We start from the raw sequence: 20,927 nt of genomic DNA on the forward strand, positions 1-20,927 counted from the left end.
GTTAGAAACACAGTTTGAAAACCACTGATCTGAGCCATTTTATCTTTCACATAGATGTTTTAAAGTTATAAGTGATTGAGAAATATCTCAATCACTGAGATGATGAAGCGTTCATCTTCCCTAAAGTAGCTGAGTTGATTTTGTTCCCTTCCCAGTCACTGACCGTCCTGTGGAAGTTATTTTGAATGTTAGTTTTAGGAACCAGAGCTTCTTAGACAAGTGTTTTATGTAAATAGACTATTATCTCTCATCTTTAATACAGATTATCTTTCTTTGTAGAATTACTCCATGTCTGTATATCTTGTACGACAGCTCACATCAGCCATGTTATTACAGAGATTAAAAATGAAAGGTATTAGAAACCCTGATCATTCCAGAGCACTAAGTAAGTAATGTTTGTAAGACTGAGCATATGAGATGCTTTAAGTGGAAATTTTAAAAGCCTCACATATACCTCCATACAGGAACAATTTGGGAACAATTATTAGAAACCTAAAATGAATTATGAATTAAAAATACTCTAAGAATGGAGCCATATGAATTGAAAAGCCCTTCTCTTAGAAACCACTCCCAAGAGGATTAATTTTAAATCTCAACTAATCTGATTTTTCACCTTTTCATAAGAAGTTATTTAGGTAAATGTCAGGTTGATGGCAGTTTTGATGCCTACGTTGACTTGAAAATAGGAATACAAGTCTTCAAAACCTCCGGTGTGTAGTGTGATGTACATTTAAAAACTTCTAACTAAAAAAGGTCTTTTTGCAAAAGAAATGTTGATATCCATCAACAATAATATTTGCTTTCTGAGATGTTTTATTTTGTACTTTGCTTTCATACTGTATAATAATAGGTAGGGAAAAAAAGTCTTAACCCAAACTGTAAATAATTCAGTACAGTAATTGAAGTTAATTGAACAAGACATTTTTTTTGGGGGGGAAAGAGAATATTTTTCTCCCAGTTACCTCCCATATCACTGAATGAACCAGAAAGGAGAAGAGGATCTATAGGTTGAAAAGGGAACCAAGCAGGGCTGTTGAAATGGTATTTTGTTTCTTATACTCAAGCCATTTCTTATCTCAAACAGTACAGTATTGATCTTCCTGCCTAGAGCTGAAAGCCGTGGAAGCTCTTCCATAGTTTTTTTTACCCCACTCAGGTTCCACTGTCTCTACTTCCAGTACTGTTCTCCCTATCGTGGTGTTGAGAATTAGGCATCTGAAGGCGGTGTATGTCTTCATTAGCTTGTATAGACAATAACTTGTATACATTACGTGATGATTAAGATCACAGACATTCCCACATCCATAGTAGTTTTCAATAGTTAAAGGAAGTATAAGAATATTTTACCTTTTCTGTTCACAAATTTAACAATTGTTGGAAATTACCAGTACTCCCAAATTAAAACAGTCATGAATGTGTTTTAGAAAAGCATTGAAGCTCAGAGGATAGCTGCCTTCCAAGTTCCTTTCCTAATTGTTGTATTGTTCTTAAGTCTTAAACAGCTTTCTGCTTTGAAACTCTTCCTCACCTGCAATTTTACTTTTAAAAAGAAATTTTAAAAATTCAATTAAACATGTCATCTAGAGTTTGTAAGTTTGTAATTCTTTAACCTAATACTGGAAGTATGGTTGTGTTTTCAATACATTAATACTTAATATTTTGTTTTGTTTTGTTTTTGTAGTTTCTTGATCTATTTGAAGTGTTTGGGAAACTTTAAATAAGATGATATATATATTTCTATAATTCTGTTCATATGTCACAATTAATTTTTTAAACTGTGTTTTTATTATTGACTTTCCCTCCTTCTAAAGTTAAAGAAAAACTTACCGCGGATCCTGATAGTGAAATTGCTACCACTAGCCTTCGGGTGTCCTTGATGTGCCCTGTAAGTAAAGCAACAAAACATTCTGGGGCATCTTACTGTTTATAAATTACTAATTTTCCTATGAAAGTAAGTATGTGAATGAATGGTATATTATAGAATTTTGAACTTTTTTCGTTTTCCCATTCAGGGATCTTCATGGTTAAGCATTATAATTCCAAAGAATGCAAACGTTCTTCAGGCAATGACTAAGCAAGAAGAGATGTAAAAGGATATTGCATCAAAGGGGAAAGAGAGCTTTAGGTTCAGAATAATCTGTCACTGTTAATTATAGATAATCCACAGCTAATACTGAACATATCTAGAGAGTTGGCTCCTTTTATCAGAATATAAACGGTATTGAAAAATAGCAATAAAGTTATTAGGACCTAATAAATGCTAATTGATAGGCGAGGTCAGGAATAGTGGATGAAGGCTTCTTTAAAATCACTACTCTTGGAGGGGACCCTTTCCAGATGAGAGGAACTTTATGAGAAAAGTATGGAATTAGGAATTTATAATATAGTTGTGGGGGGGAGGCATTTGGTGACCAGCTACCATTGTGAGAAACATAAAGTTTTTTAAATGGAAAGAGAATTGTGTCAGAGAAGGGAATAATTTGTTGAGTTCCTATTATGTGCTCCTTATATTGTCTTATTAGCAAGCCTGTATGGAATTGTTCCCATTTTGCAGATGAGGAACCTGAGACTGAAAGGGGTTGGCTAACCCAAATCACACAGTTAGTTTGTAGTAGAACAAGGATATAAACTTTGGTCTTCTGACATTATTCCAGTTCTCTTATAAGACAATGTACCATATTGCCACATGGGGCCAAAACTATAAATATCCTGATTATGAGTCTACCTCTATTTGGGAAAGCAGATATCTTTCTTTCTAAAGCTTTATTATTTGTTATCATTAACTTTAACTTACCTTTATTGAAAAGGGATAGACTTAACATGAAATTGGGATTGCTTCGAAATCGGGAACATGTGTTTATGAAACACAGAGAAGGTCTGCAGGAGGACATTAATGCCCTGAGGTGGTGGCAGGGGCCCTAGAGGGGCTTGGGACCTCCTCTACTCACAAGCTGGGCATGAGTTCATTTGAGTTCATTTCTTCACAGTACCTTTTCCTCCTTCTCATGTTAAGATTGATATTAAATGGGAACACATGAAATTGCCATTTTGTTGGTCAAAAACAGTTTGGATATTGGAAGTTTCTTATGGTTTAACCCTAGTATATTCAGCAAATGTTCATTGCTGGCTATATTCTAAGCACAGCCACTATTTGGGAAGGGAACTCACGTCACCTTTTTGTTTTAGTATGTCAAACTATTCTATCGGGAAGAAAGCGCTTCTACACAATTTACCTGAGGAGTTGTACAGTTTGCATAGTTCCATTTTCTGTAAGTCTTACTGTCTTGGAACTGGTTTTTAAATTTTTTTTCCATTTTTTCCTTCAAACACTGTGCTGTTCTACATGACAACAACCAAAACAAAACAATAACCAAACTATTGGATTCTTGGACATTCAAAATAGTGAAAGTGGTGGTATATTGGCGTGGTTAGGATTTCTTCTATATAAGAATAGGGAGTAGTTCCTTTCACATGTGTCAATTTTAATAAAACTGACAGTTTTAAGAAAATTAACATTTCAATTATTTGAAGAAATGAAGTAACAAGTTTCTGTTTTAAGTTCATTAAATGTTTTCTTTCTCTGCTTACAAGTGAAAACAGATCTGTTTCTGAGACTATCTTTTGAGCTTTCCTCAGTATTCATCCTACCTGATTTTTTCAGAGCACTTTCTAAGAAAAGAGTGAATGGTACTCTTCAGACTATACTAGTGTTAACCTAACGTTGGGTTGCTAACGATAAGATGTGATCTATGTTATCAGAAAACCAAACACAAGTGTTTTGATCAAATTTAACAGATAGATGACAGAAGTTAGATGATGAAAGTAGTTTTAGAGGCAGAGACAATACTAGTATCAGTTGAAGATAGCAGAATGGATGGAGTGTAGCCAGCTGACTGTGGAAATAACACAGGATCTGGGGTGGTGATGGGAAACGGAGAAGAAAAAAAGGATCACGGGCGTTTGGAAGGGTAAGTGGTGAACCATGGGTTAATTAGGCAAAAATGAGAGAAAATGATAGCTTAAGGTGGTGGGAGAAGTGTTCTATTTCACAATATGGTTTGTAAAGTGATTTGAAGTAGACATGAATCTGGATAGTGAGAGCACAGTCCAAAACCTCTGTCCTTGGGACCTAAGGAAGGTAATTTTACGACAGCTGTTGAAGAGGGATCTGATTGAGTGTGTATAATTAAAATTTTGAACACAGTATCTGAATTTTACATCGGAGTTCCATCTTAGTGATATTAGCTAGTGATTTTTGGACTGTCCTGCAGAGGTAGGCTAGGTGGGTGCCCCAGGATAGAAAAGAAAAATAGGTTTGATTTTATGTCTTGTTTGATTCTGACTCAAGTTTTTTTAAAAAAAGGTACTGCTTCTACAAATAGTTTGGAACCACTGATTTGAGCCATTTTTGCTTATACCTACTCTTTCTTTAGACAGATACTAATTAGTCTATAATGAAGTAAAAATCAATTTAGATACTACCTGCTTAATATTTGATTAAAAAAAAAGCTGCATTACAGTGTTAGATACCATTTTATTCATAAAATCAATACATTTCAAAACAGTGCCATCATCTGACTAAATAGAATTCAGCACATTCAAATCTTTTCTTATTAACATTCCATAATTAGTATTAGGAAATCGGTCAGATTTTGCCAGTTAGTAATAAATGCTTTTTTAACTTGGGAAATGTTCATTAGCTCTTGTAAGACACTAGAGTAGCATTAAATTTAGGATCAGCAACTTTTGTAGTCCTGAATGTTTTTGTTTCTTTATGCTATGGAAATTCTAAAGCAGTTACAGGAGAGATGAGAATGGCCTAGAAGAGGAAGAAAAAGAAAAAAGCAGCAGATTGCAAATTGTGGCCCAAGGGTACTTGGGGATCCCTGAGACTCTTTGAAGAGGTCCAGAAAGTCAAAACTATTTTTATAATAATACTAGGACACAATTTGTCCATTTCTTGCTCTCATTCTCTCATGAGTAGACAGTGGTATTTGATAGGGGTTACCTGACAGGGGCTGATGTCGTTGCTCTGATGGCTGATGGAATGTGTTCTTGTGTATTCTTGTGTTTTAAAAATGTCTCTTAATTTCTAATACAATAAATATTGGTAAATGCAACTTACATGCATATAAGCTCTTGGAGGTTCTCAATTTTGAAGAGTGTAAAGGGATTCTGAAACCAAAAGTTTGAGAACTGGTTGCCTAAAAAAACCATAGTAGTTTGAGTTAGATAGAGCATTATTTTAAAGAAACAAATCCAAAAAATTGACAAATAATACCTACTTTATTATACAGTTGTTCAAATAAACAAAAGTGAAAATTTTAAATTACTAAAACCTATTCAGAAGTAACATTTTAAATAACATGATATCTTTCTAGATTTAACTCTGTTTATAATCATGTGTATGTTTATTGGAAAAAACTGTATTGTGCTATATATACTGTTCAGTGGTTTACTGTTTTTAAATTAACGGTATATCTTAAATATATTAATATGTCTAGATCTGATTTTAACCACTCTAGGTATTTTGTTGAATTGGTATGGTACAGCTTATTTTTTTCCAACCTTTTTTAGTGATTATTTGGGTTGTTTCCCAACATGGATTATGTAAAAAAAACAATGATGGAAAATTCCTAAATAAAACACTAGCCAGTAGAATCCAGTACTCTTTTTCAAGGATAATATGTGATAACAAAGGGATGCCTCTTAGGAATGCAAATATAGTTTTATATTAGAAAATCTGTTGAAATTATCTATAATAATAATTGAAAAAGAAAAAAAAATCCTCTGATCATCTCATTAGGTGCTAAATAGATATTTAGTCAACATCCATTCCTATAGAACAAAAACTCTTAGCAAAGTAGGAAAAGGTAGATAAGTAAAGCCAAAAACTACAGCCATGTATAATGTAAAACTAGGAATGTCTTTATGAAAGTGAAAAACATTTGGATTTGTGTTATAGCTCTAGCAACTGCATCTTAGTGACTGTATTGTTTTTAGCCTCTTGTAGCCTCAGCATCTTCATTTCAGAAATAGAAATATAGATACTAGTCCTTTTGGAGTCATGGGGTTATTATGAGAATTGTATGAAATTTACATAAAAGTCTTTAGCATGCTGTAAGATTCTACATTACTTAAGGGATAATTCATTATTAAAGGAAGGGAAAATATAGAGGCAAATATCATAGAAGAGAAATTGCCTCACATTCTTTTTTTTTTTTTTTTGCATTCACAATTGTATTATGATTTATTGCTAATTTTGGAGCATAAATGTAGCTGTCTTATTTACCACCCTCTTGGAAATCACTTTAATATTTGCACTTAGGACTTGAAAGAGAATGGATAAATAAAAACCTGAAGAATATGCAAATACAATTTATATATTTCTCATAAAATTAGGTGATTATCTAACCTTTATCCAGAAAAAAAGAAGAGCCCAGATACTCTGCAGGCATGATCCTTGAGAATGTGTGCTTCACATTCTTTTCTCACTTTTTTTCCATCTTAAATAGTTAAATTGTGCCACATACTTGCATGAATCACTGTAACTTCCAAAATCTCTTTTAGAATCCTAGACACTTAGAGGTAGTACGGACTCTGGAGTTAGAGCATCTGTGTTCAAATATTGACTCTGCCACTTTCTAACTTTGTAATGTTAGTCAAGTTAGCTTCTTTTTGCCTATTTCCTCATTAGAAAATGGGGATAATATATATCAACGGTATAGTGTAGTTGTTAGGTTAAAATGTAAAGTGTCACGAAGATTAATGTAAAGTATTCAACGTGATACCTTACATGTAGGTACAACTATATAAGCATTAGTTACTGCTATAATGATGAGTTGGATAATTATTTTCTTTTTAAATTATAAAATAACCAAATGTTCATTTTAGCAGAAAGAAATTACAGATAAACCAAAAAAAAAAAAAAAGGAACATTCTAAAAATCCTACCCCTCAGGCAGAGTTAACAGTGTTATAGTTTAGCTGTGACTTCTTCTAGACTTTATAATGCAAATAAAGAAGTCTTTCCTTCTTCCTTTTCTTTCTCTTTGCCCCTTACCCACTCTCTCCATTCATTCTACCGTCTGGTTGACAAATACTGAGCATAGGCTGCGTGCTTGGTACTGTGTTGTGACACTTGGATTACAGCGGTGAACAGTGACATAGACCTTGTGGGGCTTAGAGTGTAGTGGGAGAAACAGATTTTCTATCAGAATAAGAGAGCTGGTTATAAACTGAGATCTTTTCTATAAAGGGAGTGAGTATACAGGGAGGTTCAAAAGGCTCTACAGAAAAACTTGATCTGATCTAATCTGGATGTTATATATGTCTTGATGTTGGTATTCCTCTACCAATTGGAATAAGAATTGAACAGAGTACTAGGTTATATGAGTATATTGAAACATCAACATATGTGCTTATACAAAAGTGAAAAAAAGTATATAAAAATGTATTTGCAATTCATATCACATACATGAGGCTGATTAATATAGGTAACCGAAGATAAATAACCAAGTGGAAAATGAGAAAAGGTTATGAATAGACAGTTCTTGGAAACACAAATGACCCTTAGAAGTAAAAAAAAAAAAACAAAAAACAGCAGCAGCAGTTCAACTTCACTTATAACAAGAGAAGTGTATTCCAAAACTACAGTGGGGTATTTTTCACCTATCAGATTGGCAGAGGTCAAAGGATTCAATAACGCTATATTGACAAGGTCGAGGGGAACCAAGCACGTTAATACATGTATATGCGTAAATCAGTAGGTAACCTCTGTGGAAGATAGTTTGTCATTGTGACAAAAATCACACATACACTTTTTCTTTGACTCAAAAAGTTTACTTTTAGGAATTTATCCTATAGCTATTTATTGCAACATTATTTGTAGTGATGAGATTGGAGACAGTTTAAATGTAAGTACAGAATTGTGTGAATTGCATGCCACCATATCTGGGAAAATGTTTTTTAAAATACACATTTGATTATGCATAGAACATCTGTGAAAGGACATGCAAGAGATGGATAACAGTGGTTCCCTCTAAATAGGGGAAGAGATGAGAAAGAGACATGTTTTCATTGTATATATATCTTTTCCTACCTGTAAATTTACAAGTTTTACCTACTTTCAAAAAGTGAGATGGTCTTTTAAAAATTATAGGTCCTTCAGTGAATACAAATAAAATATATAGCAATCTTGATGGAAATAAATTCTGGTTTTAGTTTCTTTTTCATTTTGTTAGTCTCGTATGACTTCTTCACGTTTTTATGACTTTTGAGGCTTTGTTCTCTTTTCTGAAATGATTTCCCATGTTGTCTTCCCTGTCCTATAGTTAGGAAAAATGAGGCTGACAATCCCATGCCGTGCAGTGACTTGTACACATCTACAGTGCTTTGATGCTGCCCTTTATCTGCAAATGAATGAGAAGAAGCCCACCTGGATTTGTCCTGTGTGTGACAAAAAAGCTGCCTATGAAAGTCTAATTTTAGACGGGTAAGTATATCCCAACATAATACTTAATTATACTTAATCTTATTTCTAAACTGTAGTTAGTGGCCCTTTTATCTTTATAATATTATTTATGTTGGGGACAAGAGGGTGAGTAGCTTCCTTTTCTTTTTGCTTTTCATGATCATATTTCATTGTCCATAGGAAAGGGTAAAATCCACTTAGTGATGTCATTTTGCTTACCTAGAACTTCTTGAAGAGCAACCAGGTCTGTGTAAAACCGCAGAGCAAGTGGTAGGGTAGATAGAGTTGTGTTACGCAGCTGGTAAGTTTAAAACTAGAATTCACTTCCAGGTTTTTCTGATTCTGGAGCCCAAACGCTTAAGCATTATCTCTCATGTCATATTGCATATGTCAGAATTAAGGAAAATTATATAAACTAATTATTAGTAAATGAGGTACCCTTTTTTTCCTGTAACACTGTTTAAAACATATTGCATATATCATCCATGCACCCCTATTAACATTTAGGAAATACAGTTAATTAAAAGATTAAAATAAAAATCATCAACATCCCACCCTATGGTGATGATTTTGTTATTGATGTATTAAAAAGATTGAAATCACTCTCTGCATAATGATGTGTATATACATCATGATTTTCACTCTATAGAGTGAAAAATATCCTAGATCTTTAAAGATAGTTTGGCATTTTTTTCAGTTTGAAAAGAGTATTACTGTAGAGAGGAATGAGACAGTGAAGAGTGATGGGACTTTTTTCTCTGTAAACGTTTACTTTTTAACTTACTTTGAAATAATTTCAAACTTAGCAAGAAGTTGCACTGTAGCACAATGTGTTAGTTGTTAACATTCTGCCGTATTTGTTTTGTCACATTCCCTCTTAATGTGTAGGTATTTTTGGTGTGTGCATGTTTGTATATAGAGAGAAAGAGATGATGATTATTACTATTTTCAGAAACCTTTTGAACCATTTGAGATTTAAGTTGCATATGTCATGTCCCTTTGCCCGTTAATATTTTAGGGTGTGTTTCCTAAATACTTGATGTTCCATTGTGGGTACACTACTAATCATTTAAGCGGTTGTTTGTTTGTTTGTTTTTCCTATTGGGTTGGCCAAAAAGTTCCGTAAGATCTTACGGAAAAACCCAAAAGAACTTTTTGGCCAACCCAATATTATTGCCTACATGGTTGCCACTCTTTCTATTTTACCTTGTGATATGAACATTTTTGAAGCTTTTGTTTGCTCGTTTATGTCTATGGGTTTTTCCTTAAGCTCTTAGAAATTGAAATGCTGAATAAAAGAGAATATATAACTTTAAGACTTTTACTATTTATTACCAAGATGCCTCCCAGGAGGAGTAAACGATTTTACTCTCCTAGTTGTCGTTTCACTCTCCTGCCAGTAGTGTATTGGAAGCCCACTTCTCAGTCTTCTTACCAAGCTTGTCATATTAAATCTTATTTTTAAAATGTCTTTACTAGTTTCCTAGTTGAAAAGATATCTTAATTGTTTTTATTTTTATTTCTTATATTGTAAGAATTATCAGTTATCAATAATTATCAATTATTATCTTCATCCATATATTGGTTGTTATAACACTTTTTATGAATTGCCTCTTAATGTTTCTTTTCCTGTGTGGTTCATCTTTTTCTCACTGACTTATAAGTGCTCATTATATACTGAGAATATTAATTTCTCTGTTTACATGTGCTAAATATATTTTCCCAGTTTGCCTTCTGATTGTATTGTGATATTTTTCTCATTCAGAAACTTTAAATTTTTATTCCATCAAGTCTGTCTCTTCATTTTGGTTTTCTGTCTTTAATGTGTTTTATAAAGTCCCAAAGATTTTATATGAGCATTCACTTGTTTTTTTGTCAGGTACTTTTAAGATTATATATTTTTTTCCCCTTCCATTCATGCGGTTCTTTATTCCATCATGCATTCCTTCATGAATTCATTCAATATAATACTTATTAAATACTGGCTGTGTGTCAGATACTAGATCTAAAATGGTAAGCAGAGCACTTCCAGAGTGGGAGACAGCAAAGAACTGCATATTGTGTTAAGTGCTATGAAGGTAAAGAATGGAACTATGTGAAAAAATTGGGGATAGGGGAGAAACTTTAGGGTAGCGAATAGGTGATCCCATTACTCCACCCTTCCACCTGAAGGCTGGTCAGTAATCTCACCAACACGTAATGAATAATCTCTCCCATGGGCTTAAGACACTGCCTCCATCATTTAAAACATTTTTTGTACTCAGGTGTCATTTCTGAACTGGTATTTGTGCCATTGATCAAAGTATTGGCCAGTGCAAAAGTATTTTAATTATTGGATTTCTGTTATTCATTAATATCTCTTAGGCCATATGTTTCAGAATTTTCTTGACTGTTATTACAGTTTGCCATATTCACTTGAATAAAAGCATCCTTAAATTACACAAAGAAGTCCTGTTTGGATTTTGATTGGAATTATGTTTTTCATATAATTAGGGAAAATACATATTTAAAGTATTACATATTCCAATGAAGGTAGCATTTTTCCTTATTCGTTTTTATCAGTTTTATCGAGGTATAAGAACTGCCCATATTTAAAGTGTACAATTTGGTACATTTTGACCCAGTATACACCTGTAATATCATTACAATAAGATAATGAATATATCTGTCCTACCTGAAGTTTTCTCATGTATCTTTCTAATCTCTTTCTTTCACTGTATCCTCAGTCAACAGTGATATGCTTTCTGTTTCTATAGATTGTTTTGGATTTTCTAGAATTTTGTATGAATAGAATTATAAAGTGTCTGCTTCCTTTGTCCAGCTTATTTTTATTCAGTATGCTTGCTTTGAGATTTGTCCACGTTGCTGCATGTACCAATAGTTTGTTCATTTTTATTCCTGAATAGCATTCCATTGTACAGATATCCCACAGTTTATCAATTCACTTGTCGATGCGTTCCTTCTGGTTTTGGGTTCTTGCAAATAAAGCTGCTAAGAACATTCATGTCCAAGTCTTTGTGTGGACTGATGTTTTAATTTATCTGGGGTAAGTACTTACAAGTGGAATCCCTGGTCACATACTAGGTGTATGCTTAATTTTTTAATAAATTACCAAACTGTTTTCCAAAGTGGTTGTACTCTTTTATATTCCCACTAGCAGTATATGAGAGTTCCAGTTGCTCCACGTTCTCATCAACATTTGGTATGGTTAGTTTTTTTAATTTTAGACATTCTAGTGGTATATGGTGGAACCCCATTGTGGATTTAATTTGCATTTCGCTTATGACTGTATTGAGCATCTTCTTGTGTGTTTATTTGCCATCTGTGTGTCATCTTTGGTGAAGTGACTGCTTAAACTTTCGCCCATTTTTCAGTTGGGTTGTTTGTTTTTCATATTACTGAGTTTTGATAGTTCTTTATATATTATGGATGTAAGTCCGTTATCAGATCTGTAGTTTGCTAATGTTTTCTGCCATTTCCTCTTTTCAGTCTCTTAATAGTGTCTTTCAAAGAGAAAAAGTTCTTGGATTAAGGCCAGTTTATCAAGGCTTTCTTTTATGTACTGTGCTTTTGATATCATATTAAGACATTTTTTCCTAACCTAAGGTCACAAAAATTTTCTCCTTGCTTTCTTTAGAAGTTTTATAGTTTAATTTTATACTTAGATCTGTTATCTACTTCATGTTAATTTTTGTATATGGTGTGAGATAAGAAGCAGGGTTTTAGCTTCATTTTTGTTTTTGGCATATGGTCATGCAGTTGTTCTGCCACATTGGTGAAAAGATTGTATTTTCCTCATTGAATTGCCTTTGCACCTTCTTTTCAAAAATCAGTTGGCCATATATATGTGGATTTATCTCTGAACTTTATTCTGTTCCATTGATTTGTCTATATGTCAGTACTGCACTGTCTGGAAATCAGGGTAACGTGGGACTTCTAACTTCATTCTTTTTCAAAATTATTTTGACAATTATAGATCTTTTGCATTTCATTGCATATTTTAGAATCAGCTTGTCAATTAGAAAACAAATCTGGGTTTTTGATTTGTATAATGTTGAATCTATAGATAAGTTAAGGGTGAGTTCACAGTATTTAGTCTTCTGATCCATGAACATGATATATATCTATTTAGTTAATTAGGTCTCAGTATGTTTGGTAGTTTTCAGTATATAGGTCTTGTATGCTTTATGTCAGATTTATCCCATTGTTTCATATTTCTGATGTGGTATTGTTTTTTTATATTTTTAGTTGTATTATATAGAAATATAGTTGAATTTTGTATGTTCTATCTTGAAACCTTACTAAATGCGTTTTGTAGTTCGAATAGCATTGTTATAGAACATAGGATATTCTGTATAGGCAGTAATATTTTAGGAATAAAGACAGTCTTACTTCTTCCTTTTTAATCTGGATGCGTTTTATATCTTTGTCCTGCTGTCTTGAACTGACTAGTCTGTTGACATGATGATTTGCATTGACTGACTTTCAAATATTAAACAACCTTTCATTCTGGAGATAAATCCCACTTGGTCATGATTTGTTATCTTTTATATTTATTGTTGGGTTTGTTTTGCTAAAGTTCATGAGAGATAGTGGTCTGTTGTTTTCTTGTTTTGTCTTTGTCTGTTTTTAGTATCAGAGTAATGCTGGCCTTATATAGGGAGCCGGTAAGTGGTGGTATCATGAATCCTCAAATATTTGATAGCATTTCCTAGTGAAGACATTTGGGCCTAGAATTTTCTTTGTGGTAAAGTTTTTACAAATGTCTTTAATAGACACAGTGCTCATTGCGTTATCTGTTTCTTTCTGAGTGAGCCTAAGTCTGGCTAGAAGTTTGTCAATTTTATTGATATTAAAGTACCTGCTTTTGGTTTCATTGCTTTTTCTCTATTTTATTTTATTTTTTTCCTATTTCATTTGTTTCTGTTCTTTGTTATTTTCCTTTTCTGGTTACTTTCACTTTAATTTGCTCTTCTTTTTCTAGTTTCATTTAGGTAGAAGCTGAGGTTATTGATTTGCGTCCTTTTGTAATATAGGAAGATTGTACTGCTTTAACTACCTTAAAGATTGTAGTACCTTAAACTATCTTAAAGATTGTATTATATTTTCATTTCCATTCAGTTCAAAATAATTTCTGATTATTTTAATGTTATCTTTGTCTCATGGGTTGTTTTGTTTAGTTTCCAGGTATTTTTCTGAAGACATTTCAAATTTAATTTCATTTTGATCATAGAACATAATTTGTATGCTGAGTTATTTTAAATTTATTGAGACTTCTTCTGTGTCCCTATTTCTACTTCCTTTCCCCACCACTGTAATCCTTTTTTCTTGATACTAAGCTTATAAATGATTTTTTGTACAAGAATTTTTATGTTTGGTTTATGTGTTATGTTGAGGGGTTTTTTTTGTTTTTTTTTTTGGCTGCGTTGGGTCTTCGTTGTGGCATGTGGGATCTTTTTTTTTTTGCAGCACACGGGCTCTTCGTTGCAGTGCATGGGATTCTCTCTAGTTGTGGAGTGCACGCTTTCTCTCTCTAGTTGTGGTGCGCAGGCTCCAGGGTACATGGGCTCTGTAGTTGGAGGCACGTGGGCTCTCTTGTTGAGGTGTGCAATCTCAGTAGTTGTGGTGCACAGGCCTAGTTGCCCTGCAGCACGTGGGATCTTAGCTCCCCAACCAGGGATGGAACCCGCGTCCCCCACACTGGAAGGCGGACTTACCACCACTGGACCACCAGGGAAGTCCCTGAGGGTGGTTTCTTTACTGCCAACCCCAGCAAGAAGGCTCCAGGTGTCTATTTCTGTTTAATCACTGATTTTTAATGTGATATTCAATAAGTCACTTAACTCTTTTGTTGCCGGTTAAACAGCTAAAGCCTAGGGCCAAAACAAACAAAAAGCATTACTTTTGTCTCCAAGGTAAAATGTGTTACTTTATTTCACCTTTGAACAGAGCCATTTGATTACATTTCTGTACTTCTTACTTGGTTTATAGGCTTTTTATGGAAATTCTCAATGACTGTTCTGATGTGGATGAGATCAAATTCCAAGAAGATGGTTCTTGGTGCCCAATGAGACCGAAGAAAGAAGCTATGAAAGTATCCAGCCAACCATGTACAAAAATAGAAAGTATGTGCAGAACTGCAGCAGAGAGCAAAGCGATGAGACTTGTGTGATGTTATCGTTAGCATTAACTTTGGCCGTTAGAGCTACCATTTGGAGCTCAGTTTGCTCACTTTATCTTTTGATCATCTATTACATATGCAATTTCTCCCAAATGATTTTTATTCTTAAGAAGTGCACTGAAGTTTATACCACATTATAATCAGTTTTTTCATAGTGTATTTTTCATATATAAAGTAAATAAAACAATCACCTAAATCATTTTAGTATTTTTTTATTGAAGTATAGTTGCTCTACAATATTCTAGAAGTTATACGTGTACAATGTAGTGACTCACAATTTTTAAAGGTTATACTCCATTTATAGTTATTATAAAATATTAGCTATATTCCCTGTGTTGTACAACACATCCTTGTAGCTTATCCTGTAGCTAATAGTTTGTACCTCCTGCTTCCCCACCCCTGTAATAATGCCCCTCCCCTCTTCCCTCTCCCCACTTGTCACCACTAGTTTGTTCTCTGTATCTGTGAGTCTGCTTCTTTTTTGTTATATTCATTAGTTTGTTATATTTTTAAGATTCCACATATAAGTCATATCATATAGTATTTGTCTTTCTCTGTCTGACTTATTTCACTTAGCATAATGCTCTCCAAGTCCATTCATGTAGCTGCAGATGGCAAAATTTTGTTCTTTTTTATGGCTGAGTAATATTCCATTGTATATATTAATACATATATATATACCACATTGTTTTTATCCATTCATCTGTTGACACTTAGGTTGTTTCCATGTCTTGGCAGTTGTAAATAATGCTGCTGTGAACATTGGGGGTGCACGTATCTTTTCGAATTAGTGTTTTTGGTTTTCTTTGGATATATACCCAGAAGTGGAATTGCTGGGTCATATGTGGTAGTTAATTTTTAATGTTTTAAGAAACTGCCATATTGTTTTCCACTGTGGCTGCACCAATTTACATTCCTACCAACAGTGCACAAGAGTTCCCTTTTTTCCACATCCTCTCCAACATTTGTTACTTGTGTTCTTTAAAATCATTTTAATATATGGTGCTTGTTACAACATGAAAAATTATAAATGACATTTCTATGGACACTTTTTCAGAACTTTTCATTTTTAAAATTTTAAAAAATTATTTATTTATTTATTTATTTTGCCACACTGTGCAGCATGCGGGATCTTAGTTCCCTGACCAGGGATCGAACCCATGTCCCCTGCATTGGGAGCATGGAGTCTTAACCACTGGACTGCCAGGGAGGTCCCTCAGAATTATTTTTAGAGTACCTGTTGGAGGAACCCCAGGTGGAGGTGTGGTTAGAGAGGCTGTATCATCCATTAATGGAGGGTGGGGGAAGATGGTCATAGGTTAGTTGGTAAAGACGTGAACTAATTGTTTCCATTGCCTTGTGGGAAGAAATTTGATTATTGCCTTGGTTACCTAGGAATTATACTCAACCTTCAACTCCCTGTGCTGTCTACACTGAGTGGGGAAAATAAAGGCTGTTTGAGAAATTGAAACCGATAGGTGAACTTAGTTTCTTTTTATCTGACATAGTCCACTCACTGCATTTGAGTTTTGTGCTGACTATATTTAACATTGTAATAATGTAATGAATAATAGACGTTCAGAGTAAGAAGAGAGGAAAAAGTAAAGGATTTATGTCAATATTAATCATTCTCCTGTGATTGTTACTGAACCTATGGGTGGAATGATCAGGGTTTTCCTCATCCTTGAGAAAAGTAGTGATTTAGTTAATTAATTGCTGCTGCTTTTCCATTATCAAGTAGCATGCATTTTCTACTAAATAGATTGTAGTAGAATGGTGAGTCAACTCACCACTCTTTGAAATGGTGAGTTAACATATCATGTGAGACTGTTGTAGTGGGCAGAAAGGAGAACCTAAGTAGATAGCTGATAAGAAAAACTTTAAATGTCTGAGTAACTTAAGTGAGATGTTTGGGGTTTTTTCCACTTATCAAGGTGAAAATTTTATCAAGTTCTTGCTTATGGTGTAGAGCTTATATATTCTTTGATATGAGCACCACTGCTTTGCTAGATTGGAAGTATGATTCTGACTTAGCCCTACCGCATGTCTGTGAGAATACACAGCCAGTAAAGCTACATACTCTTGTCCATGGCCGGAGACCAGCCCCTTAACTCTGGATGTCTGTCTGTAACATGAGTGCTTAACCTAGGGAGACAGCGTGAGGAGCAGGATCTGTGCAAATCTGTCGGCAGTACTGGGGAGATAACGCGGAGCGTGCCATCTGAAAGAGGCTTTCGATCTTCTCACAAGGCATAGCGCTCACCCTGTCTCCCTAGGTAAGCAGTCGTTTTATAGACAGATGACTGGAGTTAGAGTTGGTTTCTGTCCGTGGGACAGAGTATGGGCTTTATTGGCTGTGTATTCTCCAGGATGTGCTGCACAGTTAAAACTCTTATGGTTAGAGCTCGTGTTACACCTTTGACTTTTTTTTCACCTCTGTTCCCTACTTGCAGCTGCAGGTGTCCTCAGTAAGCCTTGTTCAGTGACTGTAGCCAGTGAGGCAAGCAAGAAGAAAGTGGATGTCATTGACCTAACAATAGAAAGCTCTTCTGATGAAGAGGAAGACCCTCCTGCCAAAAGGAAATGCATCTTTATGTCAGAAACACAAAGCAGCCCAACCAAAGGGTTTGTTAATTTATAGTTCACTATTGTTTATTACACTTGGAACTAACTGTTCTTGGGATAAGTTTGTAAATGTCTCTTTGAGAGTTGCATAACCATATAGGACTATTTTAATTTGCCTTTTGTTCAGTTGAAATATTTTCAAGTGAGCATGTTGTTTATAGGAAAGCAAATTTTGATGAAGAATATATTCCCATCTTTGGGAAGTGAGAGTTGAAATCTTCTCATGTCTAAATATTTATTTCATATTTGATACTTTTTGTTGTTTTCTTGAATCTATTTGGAAGGAGTAAATTTGGCATCACAGACCAACATGAGGAAGCTGAGTGTGTGGAATTGGGAATCTGACAAGTGTGGGTTCCAATTTTGACACCATTGCTTACTCATTCTGTGATCTTAGATGAAATATTTAACCTGTTTGAGCCTCCTTTTCCTGTTCTGTAAGATGGTGTTAAATAATGCCTACCTCATAAGTTTAAATTCAGGTTTCTAAGATCTTTAATGAAAGAGTTCAGCCTCAGTGTCAGCCACATGGTCATTGTCTCAGTAAAAAATTGATTGCCTTCCCTTCTCACCCTCTCCAGGGCAAAATATGGGCTAGTAAATGCAGTCTAGCATTTATTTATGAGTCATCTGGCAGAAGCTGTTGCTGACATATAGTGAGTGACAGGTTTGAGTATTTAGCAATAGGTGCTTCTTAGAGATTTTGGAACCTGCAGGAAAGTAGCAGCGGGTTCTCTTGACATCCATGAGCATATTGTTTCAAACTTGGGTATGCCAGCCTTATCTTTTGGCCTCTCATAGCACTTCTTTTCTCTAATAGCTTTATTGGGGTATAATTTATATACCATAAAATTCTCCCATCTTAAGTATTCAATTGCACAGTTCAGTGATTTTAGTAAATTCATAGAGTTGTATAGTCATCATCACAATTCAGTTGTAGAATATTTTCAACAGCCAGTAAACGTCTCTCATGTTCATTTGCAGTTAATCCTGATGCACACCCCAAATCTAGGCAACCATTGATCTTCTTTTTATCTCTATAAATTTGCCTTTTCTAGACATTTTATACAAGTGGAGTTATATTCTCGGTGCACTTTTGAAACATTCTTTTTTTATAGTTACTTTTGAAACCAGGAGAATTAAACTTTTTGTGCTGCCTTCTTCACTGTTAAAATGCTTATATTTCCAGATGTGATTTACACATCACAGTAAGGGTGTTTTTTGTTTGTTTGTTTTTTTAGTGGAACAGAAAATGAAATAAGTATTTCAAGTGGGATGTTTTTGGGGGGATGCTGATCATTTATTGTTCCTTTCAGACAATTTGCTTGGCGCTTCTAGAATTTAAATAATAAAAAATGAAAATGTAATTTTGAAATGTTTACTGAAGTGGAGAACCATGGGAATGAATACTTAGATGTGGTATTTCCAGATTTTACTCTCTAATGAAACCCTTCAGAATATGTTGGAAAAACATACGTTGCACAGTATTATAGTTAGATGGGTTCCTGGCAGGTTGAAGGGTTGTGCGTAGTGATATGGACTCATGAGTTACTGTGATCGTAGAGGGTGTCTCTGGTGGCTCGCCATAAGGGTCTACCATCTATGTGTCCTTTAGCACATTTTTACCAATACTTGATGAGGACTCAGAACTGGAGGAGTGGCATGTACATTGGGTGACAATCTGAAATGAAATGACAATCTGAAATGACTTCAACATCAGGAATCAGGGCAGTTCACACCTGCGGTCACCTACCATAGAGATAGATGTAAGTCTCCTCATGGAGGTTAAAAAGAAAATAAAAACTAACATTGTGAGTATAAGGTAGAAATTTTTGACTAAACCAGCAATACATGAAAATTTTGGTTTAAAATGTCTGTAAATTGCAGCTTCCCAGCTCATTCCACAAAGTTGACATAACTCTTAATAACCAAACTAGACTTACGCATTAACAGCCAGAAGAGAAGAACCCATTATGAAACAGGCTCACATTAGGAAGTTCAGTGAAAATTCTGAATTCAGGCTTAGTAAATTATTTAATAATATATTAAAATGGCATCCATTACCACCAAGTAGGGTTTATCTAAGAATGCTTTATTATTAGGAAATACATTGATAAAATGGATCTTGTCATAGGACAACAAGTCAGCCCTCTATATCCATGGATTCAGGCAACCATGGATCATCACAGATACTTGGGGAAAAATTTTTTTTAAGTTCCAAAAAGCAAAATTTGCTCTTTGCTACAAGCAACTATTTACATAGCATTTACATTGTATTAGGTATTATAAGGTAATCTAGAGATGATTTAAATTTATATGGGAGGATATGCAAGTACTATACCATTTTATATAAGGGATTTGAGCATCCATGAGTTTTGGTATCTGTGGGGGGTGGGAGAGTTCTTGGAACCAATCCCCTGTAGATACCAAGGGATGACTGTATATAGTCATTTTAATAGATGGTGGCATTCCATAAATTAATGGCCATTCCTGATAGAAACTCTTTGAAATGTCAGAATTCACTTAATGGTTTGAAGGGTTCACCACTTGAGCTGATTTGTTCTTAGACTGCATTAATAAACGAAGCAGTGTCCAGGATACATACGCATGCCAGTTTTGTTCCATTTTAGGCTAGAAAACTTTCACTTAGACCATTTTAGTCAGGGCTGTCATCAAGAAGGGTATTAATGAGAGCAGCCAGAGGAGGGAAACAGGATGGTGAATAGTGGAAACATAGCCTGATGGATGAATGGGTCTAAGGATTGAAGCTGTTAAGCCAGGAGAAAAGAATATGTTATAGTTATCTTGTAGTTCTTGAACGGGAGTCATTGATGAACTGGGTTGAGTTTATTCTTTGTTATAACATTTGGCAGATCTAAGTCCAATGGAGGAAAGATACATGGAAAAACTTCCCGTTGGAGTTTTCTGAACACTAAGAAAGTTGATGTTTTGTGCTAAAATCACATTTTCTGTGTTAAGGAAGAGTGGATGCCACCTGTCCGAGTGTCACAGTGGAGACTCATGCTATGGTTATATCACCTCTGTAATCCCTTGCAACTCTTACATTTTTTTCTCCTGGTTTTTGTTCCTGGTCGTTCTGTTCATATCCTCTCTTTTGTGTCAGCATCTAGAAATTTTCTCTGAGGTGTAAGTTTATCATAGGACTTCCTGGTCAATGATAGTAAGCAAATGGGAAATAGAGGAAAAACAGGAAAACTTACTTTAAGTTACAGTCTAAAATTCAGGTGAGCAGTTATTTTTTAAGAGGTATTGTTTTTGAAAAAAATTATTCTTATAAACAATTTTTCAAAGCGTCAAGAAATAAAAAGCATTCTGTTAACACTTTGATGCTAATTCTTCTAACCTCTTTCCCTGCATAGCCTGTCAGAAGAAATTGGCACCTTAATCTAAGACTTTTAGAAAACCTCTGCGATTTTTCTAAATTAAAAGATAATTTTAAATATTATATCCCTACCCCATGCCTGGGAAATTGAATGACTGCTTTGTCATTAATGTGGAGGTATTCTAAAGACAGGAAACAAAGATTAGAAATAGATTAAGAATCATTAGCAAAATTGAATCTTTTAAAATATTTTTATGATCATAAAGTGGGAGCACCCAGTGAATTTCAGGTTTATGGATAAAAATT

The 20,927-nt window shown here is 34.4% G+C and overlaps 1 protein-coding gene across 7 annotated transcripts in view; it reads left to right on the forward strand.

Moving 5' to 3' along the window:
- Positions 1-20,927, forward strand: part of PIAS2 (protein inhibitor of activated STAT 2) — a 94,211-nt gene that overhangs the window by 59,465 nt on the left and 13,819 nt on the right. For all 7 annotated transcript variants that reach the window (XR_452464.2, XR_003621962.2, XM_007197204.2 and 4 more), the window contains 5 exons: positions 280-385; positions 1,812-1,885; positions 8,333-8,493; positions 14,464-14,597; positions 17,107-17,278. Coding sequence is in view for 5 of the 7 variants with exons in the window: in XM_007197204.2 (XP_007197266.1) it covers positions 280-385; positions 1,812-1,885; positions 8,333-8,493; positions 14,464-14,597; positions 17,107-17,278 (647 nt within the window). In the remaining 2 variants the exon portion in view is untranslated. The remainder of the gene's footprint in view (positions 1-279; positions 386-1,811; positions 1,886-8,332; positions 8,494-14,463; positions 14,598-17,106; positions 17,279-20,927) is intronic.

The sequence above is a fragment of the Balaenoptera acutorostrata genome, chromosome 13, assembly GCF_949987535.1.
Source record: "Balaenoptera acutorostrata chromosome 13, mBalAcu1.1, whole genome shotgun sequence".
NCBI classification, from domain to species: Eukaryota; Metazoa; Chordata; class Mammalia; order Artiodactyla; family Balaenopteridae; genus Balaenoptera; species Balaenoptera acutorostrata.